General features: G+C 35.3%; 1 protein-coding gene across 2 annotated transcripts; it reads left to right on the top strand.

Annotated features, from left to right (window-relative positions):
- The first annotated feature begins 867 nt into the window (after nucleotides 1–867).
- Nucleotides 868–10095, top strand: tgfb1b (transforming growth factor, beta 1b). Of its 2 annotated transcripts, XM_051092876.1 has the most exons (8): nucleotides 868–1163; nucleotides 1247–1738; nucleotides 5742–6011; nucleotides 8341–8415; nucleotides 8492–8639; nucleotides 8735–8885; nucleotides 8970–9080; nucleotides 9163–10095. In XM_051092876.1, the coding sequence occupies exons 2-8, from the start codon at nucleotides 1396–1398 to the stop codon at nucleotides 9208–9210; spliced, it is 1146 nt and encodes a 381-aa protein (XP_050948833.1). In that variant the 5' UTR covers nucleotides 868–1163; nucleotides 1247–1395; the 3' UTR covers nucleotides 9211–10095. The 2 variants fall into 2 exon arrangements, with proteins under 2 accessions (XP_050948833.1, XP_050948834.1); XM_051092877.1 differs by lacking the exon at nucleotides 868–1163 and having other exon boundaries at nucleotides 1170–1738.
- Nucleotides 10096–11981: the final 1886 nt, after the last annotated feature.

Below are 11981 nucleotides of genomic sequence, written 5' to 3'. Positions count from 1 at the left end.
ATGTGACCCTGGACCACAAAACCATTCATAAGGGTCAGTTTTTTAAAACTGAGATTTATACATGATGTCAAAGCTGAATAAATAAGCTTTATAGATGTATGGTTTGTTAGAATAGGACAATGTTTGTCAGACATACAACTATTTGAAAATCTGGAATCTGAGGGTGCATAAAAATCAAAATATTGAGAAAATCGCATTTGAAGTTCTTAGCAATGCATATTACTAATCAAAAATTACATTTGGATATATTCATGGTAGGAAATTAACAAAATATCTTCATGGAACATGATCTTTACTTAATATCCTAATGATTTTTGGCATAAAAGAAAAATTGATAATTTTGACCCATACAATGTATTTTTGGCTATTGCTACAAATATTCCAATGCTACTTGTAATTGGTTTTGTGGTACAGGGTCACATATAGTTATTGTTCTTGGTATAAACAGAGCTTGAAATATATAATCTACAATAACTGTTCTAATTCTTTGAGAATATAGCTCAAAAAACGTCCACACTGTAACTGTAACTGTAACGATAAGGACGCAGAAAAACAATATTATTGGAATCACTTTCAGAACAATTTTTTTTCCATCTATAGCCAAGCGTAATCTAACGTAGCAGACAACAAATAAAGAACGCTAATATGTTTATGGTCATAATTGTTTTAATAGTTATCATTCTTGGGCCTTAAAAATGATTCTTCAGTGAATTCTTGTTTAATTAGGGAAGCGTCTTGTTTCATTCTAAATGTTTAATTATTTGTTGAGTGGATAGCAATAGGCGGCTGATTTGAGACATATGAGTGCCATCATGAGTTGAACTAAGCCCTTGCCTCACATATTGTCCACAGTTTGGGTTAAATCTACAGGGGAAACTGTGCTGCAAAGGAAGTGTTGTGTCATTTGGTTAAACTGTGCTGCTTCCTTTTCCTCTTTTGTCATTCCTTGAGTTGAGAGCAAACAAAGTGTTTTCAGAGCAAGGGTACGGCACACGAAAAATAACCGATATAGCTTTGAACCTCAAATACGCGTTGTTTGTTCCTGTTGAGCGGGACCCAAGGAACCGTTGAGGTTATCGAATGGAAGCTATGTACCGTAAATGAAGCATGGTGACTTGCAAGGACAATTGTTGTGTCATTTCGATGGTCCTCTGACTTCATTGGTGAGTTTTGTTTGTTTCCTTTTTAGAGTGTCTTGTGCCGGTATGGGCATCAGTATCTTAGTGATTTTTGGGTTCTGATTCAGGCCGTTGAGTTTGAAGCAAAGAAGACAAGTCCAGCTTATGCTACAGCAATGCTAAAGCGACGCCAGCATTGAATCTAGAAGTGCTCAAGACCTTTAATTTCGAAGCATTTAGCACCACTTTCAAAACTTAAATTCCAACAGCGTTGACCATGAGGGTGGAGAGTTTATTATTGGCATTACAATGCCTGCTGGGATTCGTGCACTATAGTGGAGCATTGTCAACATGTAGTCCTTTAGACTTGGAACTAATAAAGAGAAAGCGCATTGAAGCCATTCGAGGACAGATTCTCAGCAAGCTACGACTGTCTCAGGAACCAGAAGTAGATGAGGAAGAAGAGTCAAAAGACATCCCACCAGAGCTCATCTCAGTGTACAACAGCACCATGGAGCTAAATGAGGAGCAGGCCGCGACTCCTGTTCATCAACCTGTAGAAGATCCTATGGAGGAGGAATACTATGCTAAAGAGGTTCACAAGTTCATCATGAAACCGGGTGAGTGGGTCTGTCCTTTCTCTATTGTCCAGCCTGTAGATTGTTGAATGATTATAGTGCCTTATTTAGTGTTAGCAGCTAGAATGCCATGTGCCTGATGATTTCCTCAGAGAATTGAGGGTGTGTGCAAATTATCTGACCACAAACAGGAAAGAAGGCTGCTAAGAGAATGCTAATGAAGTGACTCAGATCCAGGATTAAGATTTCCTTGGTAAACTACAGTATCACTCAACTCCAAACATCTCTTTATCTGTTGTTGTCTCTTAAAACCTTATTTGGATGAAAAAGACAACACTGCACTGGTTTGGGGATGTTTTGGTGTTTGGTGACTGTAATGAACTGAAACCACTGACAATAACAAAAGTCACTTGTCTTATGGCAAACACTAAACTCTAAGTAAGTACTGGCACTTCTAATTGAGCTGAGGCTGGGATTTAGCGAGTTTGAAGTGTCAAAAGCACTCACTCGATATCATTATCTCATTTTTGACCGAGATGGCTTTTAGCTGGTTTTGCATCTGAAATCTTAGGCAGTAACACTTAACTTTTAACGGTTTTTGAATTTCGGAATTATCAGTCATCAAAGCTCTGTAAATATTGCTCACAGACACGCATATTTACTTTTAAATGTCATCGAGCTAATTACTCACTAAAAACTCCCACAGATCATGTTTTTATGCCATTTTAAGTCTTGTTTTGACGTAACAAAGTGGTTATATCTAAGTGTGTGAGTTTTTCACTTACGTTTTTAAATTAGTCTTCCCATTAACGCCATTATATTGTTGATTCAGACTTACATATTGACTTACACCATCACTTACACATTTCAGTTCGGATTCATTTCAGTAGAACGGTTTGTTCAATAGATTCTGATTCATGAGAATCATCTTTAAGGTCTTACCTAGGCCTAAAGTACTTTTATAAAGCACCAACAGAGGTGGGTGGAGTAGCCAAAAACTATACGGTAACGCTTTAGATTACAACCCGCAAAGAACTACGTAAGTAAACTGAATTTACGGTGTATGTTTCTGTAATTATAGTGTACCTATAAAGAACGTACATGTAGGTATAAGGGACCAATATGTTATATTTGGGTAATAAGGGGATAACAAACCAGATATTCAACCTGCAAAGAACTACATAAGTATACTGAATTTACGGTGTACGTTTCTGTAATTATAGTGTACCTATTAGTACGTATGTGTAGGTATAAGAGAACAATAGGCTATGTTACGTTTTGGTAATTCGGGGGTAACAACCAGATATACAACCTGCAAAGAACTGCGCAAGTAAACGGAAGTTACACTGTATGTTTCGTATTTATATTGTACCTACGTGTAAGTATAAGGGAGCAATATGTTACGTTTGGGTAATAACGGGGTAGAAAACAGATATACAAATAATTTATAATGGATTAATTTAAAAAAAACTTAACAGGTACCTGTTCTATTAAATCGTAAGTTTGGTGTATCTATACGTAAGCTTTTTAAAATTACTGGGAAATTATACTCTTGTTCCATGTAGTTACAGGGTAATTGTGCCCTCTGCGGGTTGTAAATTAAAGTGGCGATTGTTCCCCTCTTGTTCAACGAAGTTACAGGGTAGGTACAATACATAAACACACAATCTGAAAATATATCTAAAAATATTTTTTATAGTCGCTAATCCCACTTCTACCTCTAAACCTAACGTTAACTATGACTGAACAGTAATAAAAATATAAAAAACAGGAAAGTGCAATCACAATCATTTATTTATTGCAAAAATGTCAACAGCCATACAAAAAGTAATCCAAATAACGATGCGTTTGCAGCCGCAGTCCTCTCTGGCGGAATACAGTAGGTTTGAGGTGCAGTAGGATGAGAGCAGAATTTAAACTGTTAATCGCTGAAAATATTATCCAGATTATTGTCCTTATCCACTCCTCGAAGGCGCCCGCGCGTCATTCCAACACATCTCACCAGAAACACGGCATGTCGTAATCTGTGACGAATGCAGGCGAGAGCCAATGAACGTCCGATTTTCCTGTCGCAAATGCACTTTAGCACGGGTTTATGGCTGTTGCTGCTGGACTCGCTGCTAGAGATGGAGATGAAGATCGCCGGACAAAGCCTTGAATTTGGTTCTGGTCCTCGCAAATCGTATGGATTCTCAAGATCTGGGTTACAGCACACAAATAAAATGGTTTAATTTGTAATTATGATGCGTGTTCGGTGTATTTTATGGTTCTATTGTTAGTCACAACATGTTAGAGAAAACGCCTTTGTGTTCCACCACGGCAAACGAAGTTAATATTACATGAATGATTAAACGATTGCAGAAATATTATTTATTTTAAGGGTTTAACGTGTAGTCATGATAACATTATGTAGACCTATTCTTGGAAACGAGCTGGCAACAGAAATCACACAGAACAGAATGAAATGTTATAATTTCATATTAAGTAAACGTTAAATGTTTAGATGATGTAAATATGTCAGTATTGTACATTTAATGTTTGTAAAAATGTAAATAAATGTACATTTTGTAGAACCACATTTTACGTCGCGTTGTTATATGTACCAACCCTGTAACTTCGTTGAACAAGAGGGGAACAATCGCCACTTTAATTTACAGCCCGCAGAGGGCACAATTACCCTGTAACTACATGGAACAAGAGTACAATTTCCCAGTAATTTTAAAAAGCTTACGTATAGATACACCAAACTTACGATTTAATAGAACAGGTACCTGTTAAGTTTTTTTTAAATTAATCCATTATAAATTATTTGCATAGCTGTTTGCTACCCCCTTATTACCCAAACGTAACCTATTGTTCCCTTATACTTACACGTAGGTACAATATAAATACGAAACATTGACCGTAACTTTAGTTTACTTACGCAGTTCTTTGCAGGTTGTATATCTGGTTGTTACTCTCTATTACCAAAACGTAACATATTGGTCCCTTATACCTACATGTACGTTCTTTAATAGGTACACTATAATTACAGAAACATACACCGTAAATTCAGTATACTTATGTAGTTCTTTGCAGGTTGAATATCTGGTTTGTTATCCCTTTATTACCCAAATATAACATTTTGTTCCCTTATACCTACATGTACGTTCTTTATAGGTACACTATAATTACAGAAACATACACCGTAAATTCAGTTTACTTACGTAGTTCTTTGCGGGTTGTAATCTAAAGCGTTACCAACTATACTCATGTAAAAGTACAAATACTTATAGAAATAATTACTCAAATAAGAGTAAGAGCACAGCTCTGAACACTGAACAACCCCGGAGTTCTCCGCGGTGACTAATCAAAACGCCTCTGATTGGATATTGTATTCATAAACGCAACAGAAACGTGTGTGATTGGTTATAATGCTCAATGCTGTAGAACCCACTAAAAAGAATTTGATGCAATGTAATTAAGCAAAAATACTAAAAATTAAATGCCGTAATAGACACTTTTTATTCATTTGACTTTATACATTTCACGCACGTGGCAGTCGATCTAGCTTACCTCTACTACAATAACACTTAACTGAAATTGAATGTATACCTAGCACACAGGGTGTTCAATAAAGATCCTCACTGCAGGCCAACAGTAAAATTTGCTGATTTGGCTTCAATTGACTGTACAACTTTATGTTCTCCGAATGAGAAACTGCTTGGGACGACTCAGTACGTGCAGGGAACTGAAAGAATCATTCAAAGTGATTCGCGAACCAATTAAATCTATTATTAAAAGTACAATTTTCAAAAATGTACTCAAATAAATGAGTACATTTTCTACCCACCTCTGACCACCAATACACTGTATTTTTTTTTTTTTTTTTTTTTACAGATGGTACCTAAATACAAAACCATATTGTTGCTATTGTCACTATAATACAGAGATCTTCCTCCACGGCTGATTCTTCCTTTAAAAAAGCATATGTTCCTTTGTTCTCTATTCAAACTCTTATTTCTATATATATTTCCAACTTTTTTGTTTTCTATTGCATCACTAGTTAAGGAAAACCCGGACAAGTTCTTACGGTTCAACATCACAGATATAAGCCACACACTGGGTTTAAACCGCACAGTCTCCCAGGTGGAGCTCCGTCTGCGCATGACCGATGCTTCAATACCTGAAGGTACAGAGGAGAGACTGGAGCTGTATCAGGTCACTGGAAACAAGTCGCGCTACCTGGAATCACGTTTCATTTCCAAACAAATGAATAGCAAGTGGCTGTCGTTTGATGTGACCCGGACTGTGACTGACTGGCTGCAGAGGAATGGTGAGAATCAGTGCTAACTGACAAATGTGACCATGTATGTTTTTGTGAGAAACTATCATCTAATGCCAGATTAACCTAGCATGAAAAATCTCATTTAAAATGCATCAAATGACCAGCTCAGCTGTATCTAATCATTAAAATGTAAATATAATCTGTTCATTAAAAAAAGTATTTAGCTGCGTCCCACAATTTGCACTTAGCTCTGTTACTGCATAACTTTTCCCTATTACAGAAGCCATTCCGTTTTTCCATCCAGTTTTTACACATTTAAGAATCGAGTTATGATCAAACACATTTTTATTTATTGGTAATATATTTATCAGTAACTACAAAAAAGTGTTATTGTTAACTATACCTAAAATTTATAATTAAAATAGTTTGTGGTAATTGAAATAAAGCTGAAAAAGTAAAATATACCATTAAAAACTTTTTTGAAGTAAAAAGTTTTTGAAGTACTAAGATTACTAAAACTGAAATGAAAAAAAAAGAAAGCTAAACAGAAATATAAACAACCTAATGAAAACTAATAAAATGACAAAATCACATAAAATTAATATTATTAATTAAATGAATCATGAATTAAAATGAAAAACATAAAAAAACAGTAATCACTGCTTGCAGCCGTATTTATTTTTAAGCACATATGGAAAAAGACATTATGTAGCAAGCCTTTATTTTGCCAATACAGGTAATTTACCATAGAAATATTATGTTTTGTAACGTTTATGACTGTTATAGCTCCAGCTGTGGTCTGATCTCCCTAAAACTTGTCATGCTTGTTTAGAATCACCTGTTGCATGTGCTCACCAGGTTTTGTAAAGTTTTGAGTTTTCCTTTAGGCTTTATACGATTTTGGGTAAAATCGGACAGGCCCTTTTTCTGAACGACCTGTTATAGCCTCCCAAAGGGCAAATCAATTTTTTTTGATAATTATTGACTTAAAGAGTCCAGAAAATTATACTGCAGAGTTTTCTCCCCCCCAGAAACCTAGGACTAGTTAGCAAAAGTATGTTTTTTTTACGTCATATTTTTTACTATTTTACGTCATATGATATGAATATCACGTGTATGTGCCAAAAACAGCAATCGTTTACACCCTTGAAAAACACAATATCGCCCCTCCCAGTGGCCGATTTCTTTCAAATTTCTCACAGACCTTTGGGGCCATGAGTCAAACAGGCCCTCTGAGTTTTGTTCCGATCGGTCTCCATTAACCTTGTCTAATAGGTGCTCAAACTTTATCAACCATTTTGCTTTGGACCAAGTGATTTTTTATGTTGATAAGATGAATGTTTGCATAGGTTTTTTCCCTCTTATAGCACCACCAAGTGGCCAAGCTCTACGATTTTTGTCCCATGACCTCAGATTGAGCTCTTACATCATTCTGAGTTTGGCAAAGATATCTCATTCCATTCAGGAGTTACACTGTAGGCATTTTACTAAAAGTGGCCCTGACCTTTTAGAACGTTTTTGCGTCCCTATGTGACAGTGAGTCGAAAGTTTGTTTTTTTTTTTGATAATTATTGATATTCGCACTCCAGAGAATCTTTTTGCACTGAACCTAGGACTAAAACCTAGGACTATTTCGCAAAAGTAGGTTTTGCCAAAAATCCAAAACACGTAAAAATTTCGCCAGGCTCACAATCAAATCTTTCGTACTTTTGATTGCTGTAGCACCCCGTCAGGCCGATTGGGACGAGCCTTGGTGACGCTGTCGACGGTGTGAGTACTACCATCCCTCCAAGTTTTAGGTCTCTACGACTTACCATTTGGTCTGCACGATTAGTTCTACGAGGAGATCGCTGATTTGTAACCATGCTAACAATTACAATGGGAACCCCTAAAAACAAGTTCAAACTTTTATTAAATAATAATACTAATACATAATACATAATAGTACAAAAATAACACTGCTGCAGGACAAACATTTGCAGAATTCGCAAACTTGTTACCCTTTCTGATGTAGTTCTTTTTGGAATTACATTTCAGTTTTTCCAAAACTTTTCTAACTTGACCGAAATATTCCAACCAACCAACTAAATATATAAAAACATTCATACATACAAACATACGTACATACATATTTCACATACTATACTAATATTTAAAACATGAGATCCTGAGCATGATGATCAACATTTTAGGTTAATCTACAGATGATTATTTTACTTATATATACGTCTATACTGTATATATCCGTTTAATATCTGTTTTATATATATGTCTGTATGTCTGTTTATATATCTGTTTAAAAGAAGTGTTTATTGCATATAGGCAATGTATGCATAATAAAACTAAAATAAAACTTTGTCTAAAATTTGATTCATAGAGGCAGAGCAAGGATTTCAGTTGAAGCTGGCTGATAATTGTGACCATCTGAAGCCATTCCCATTCAAAATAGCAGGTTTGTGAATGAAAATAAAAATCCTGTATGTCTTGATGTTGATAGAACAAGCTAATATAGCTTTTTGTGTTTGCAGGTTTGACTCGTTTAAGAGGTGATAAAGAAACCTTATCAGAAAATATGCCAAGGCCTCACATTTTGGTAATGTCACTTCCTCTCGATGGCCACAGCTCATCAAAGTCTCGCAGAAAACGGCAAACTGAAACAGATCGCGCTTGTACCGAGTGAGCCTTTTATGAGTCAACATCAAGTAAAATTGACGTTCTATATTTTTACTATATCAAAAGCTTCATGTGTGCTATCTTCATGTTAAATACAGTAAGTCTGATGGCTGCTGTGTGAGGAGTCTGTACATTGACTTCCGCAAGGACCTGGGCTGGAAGTGGATACATGAACCTTCTGGTTATTATGCCAACTATTGCACTGGCTCTTGCTCTTTCCTCTGGGCTCAAGAAAATAAGTACTCAAAGGTAGCAATCAGGACTGACAGATGCTTACAACTGGGCTGTTTAGAAAATATGGGTCTGATATTGTCTGATTTTCTTTGCCTGCAGGTTCTCGCACTGTACAGGCAACACAATCCTGGTGCATCTGCTCAACCCTGCTGTGTACCTCAGGTTCTAGACCCACTGCCCATCCTTTACTATGTGGGCCGGCAACATAAGGTCAGAATTGAATTCACTGATGTTTTTAGTATCACTTTCATCAGTGTTCAACTTCTAAATAACGTTAAAACTTTTTTCACAGGTAGAACAGCTGTCAAATATGATTGTGAAAACCTGCAAGTGTTGCTGAAAACACTGTCTCTGGTCCTGATGAGCAAAATCAAGAGAGAAGGCAATTTTAACCCAGTATTTTCTGAGGGGAAATAGTTTCTACTCCGCTGTATCACACTTAGATGTACTGACTGTTTTACACTGTTGTACATTTATGTTGTGAATAACACTCTACATATGCTGTACATGTTGTCATAAAAGTGGTCATATTCATTATTTGATATAAAGGTGCCCAAAGTGTTTACTGTTATTTAGCAGAAAATCAAACTGTGCCTTAAAAGGTTTTACATTTATTTGAGGTCATTAATATTATTTTTGTTTTAAGATTAAAACATATTCTTGTCAGAAACAAATGAATAATATTTTGCATATAAAAACTGCTGGACATGCGTTTACTGTACAGACTGTATAGAGAGTGGAATATGATATTTCTCTGTCCTATTTTCGGCAGATTGTTGAAATCCGTACATCCATGTCAACACGCATTGCTTTAACACATTGCTTTGTTGCTTGTACTCAATTTATACCAAATTATGCTGTTGACATTGAAAAACCTTTATTGTTTTTAAATATGTGCTTGCAGTTTGTTTTAAATTATTTTCTAAAAATATTTTTTGTTCCTGAAAACACAGAATACACTGTTTTAATATCCTATTGTATTAGCTGTTAAGGTTTTTGAAAGTATGTGCCGTTAGTTTGATTTTATAGCTGTATACTGTAATTGTCATCAACACTGAATGTTTTTTAGCACGTGTTGTTGCTCTGTTTTTCCCAGAATCCACTTTTTGTTACAGGTGTTCAGGAAAGACAGTTTCCTGCCAGCTATTTTGTTGTGGCTTCAGAGCTGGCAAGGCTTTTTCTTTGTTGTTTTTATAAAGGAAGTGAATTAAAAATTTGTACACTGTTTGGTAGATTACTGCATTTCATGTCATTTCTTTTACAGACAATGCAGAATTAGAGCCAGTTGATTATAAAGAAGTATGTACCGGTTTGTCATATACAGTTGAGATCAAAAGTTTACACCCCCCCTTTCAGAATCATTAAAAATGTGAATTATTTAACCAAAACAAGAGGGATCATACAAAATGCGTGTTATTGTTTATTTAGTACTGACCTAAATAAGATATTTCACATAAAAGATGTTTACATATAGACCACAAGAAAAAATAACAACTGAATTTATAAAAATGACCCTGTTCAAAGGTTTACACACACTTGATTCTTAATACTGTGTTGTTACCTGAATGATCCACAGCTGTGTTTTTTTGTTTAGTCACAGTTGTTCATGAGTCCATTGTTTGTCTTGACGTTCTTCAGAAAAATCCTTTAGTTCTCACAAATTCTTTGGTTTTCCAATATTTTTGTGTATTCGAACCCCTTCAGTAAGCATCAGTGAGCGTTTGAACCTTCTGTAATAGTTGCATATGAGTCCCTCAATTGTCCTCAGTGTGAAAAGATGGATCTCAAAATCATACAGTCATTGTTGGAAAGCGTTCAAATACACAAAAATGCTGAAAAATCAAAAGTTCAAGACAAACAAGGGACTCATGAACAACTATCACTAACCAAGTGTATGTAAACTTTTGAACAGGGCCATTTTTATAAATTCAGCTATTATTTTCTCTTGTGGACTATATGTAAACATCTTTTATGTTATCTTAGTCAAGTCAGTGCTAAATAAATTTTGGTAAAATAATTAACATTTTTAATGATTCTTAAGGGGGGATGTAAACTTTTGACCCTAAACTATATATAGCCTCAGAAACTATACAGCCTGATTGACAAAAAATAAAGGTAAAACGCTAAACACACTTTAAACATGGTAACAGAAAACTTTAATAAAATAACTGTAAATGTACAAACACAACAGGAAAGGTATTTGAGAATATTCTTAGATTTTTGTCCTATGCTGCCATCTGGTGGAACAACTGGGGTGAAGCAATTTTAGTATTATTTGCACTTTCCACAAATGAATGGAAATGAATACCAGCTCTTTGACATGTTTCTAAAGTGTTTGTTTGGTAATAAAATATATTTTGCCATTCTGAGCTTTCCATATGGAATTTCAGTTCCAATAATTATTATACTTGCAAGGGAATGTGTTAAAAGCTTTTCCAGCCCTCACCTTAATTAATTTATACAAATATCTATGGCGTCCTCTACTGGATGTACCATACAGTTTCCCCACAGTTCGGAACTGAGAGCGTTTGCTATCCGAAAAACTATAGGGAGTTATTTTAATGTCATTACATAACTACTTACGGAATGATTGATTTTAGAAGTAGTACGTGAAAGAAGATGTTCTTGATTTTTTTGTTTTTCACTGAAAACATCAGCAACATTGTAAAATTGTGAGTATGATCCAAACAACAAGACGGTTTTTTTGTTTAATGATGAGGGTGGGGATTTGATTACCACAATTAATCACAGTGTTTTAACACTTTAATCTACCAGTCACTAGAGTAATAGTTTAAATACATTACAAATAACTATTGTACATTCCCCACACTGATAACAGCTTTCTGTTGGCCAATAAGGTTTAAAATACTGCACATTTAATACCAGTTTATTAGCTGGATTGTTTTACAGATTGCTTTATGATGGCTTTGATTTCTTAAGAGCGGAGGTTGCACAAAGAAAAGCTTGCACAACATCAGTGCTGTTTTACTTCATGCAATCTTAAGTGTTGAGGCGGGTATGACTGTGGATGAAATGCAGGGCATTACATAATACAGTAATTATTTCTCGAATATGTTGAGTATGCTAAAACAAACACATTACCTAAGCAGA

Source organism: Labeo rohita, chromosome 21, assembly GCF_022985175.1.
Source record: "Labeo rohita strain BAU-BD-2019 chromosome 21, IGBB_LRoh.1.0, whole genome shotgun sequence".
NCBI lineage: Eukaryota > Metazoa > Chordata > Actinopteri > Cypriniformes > Cyprinidae > Labeo > Labeo rohita.
Note: the sequence above shows the minus strand (reverse complement) of the source record. Positions and strands in the feature narration are given on the sequence as shown.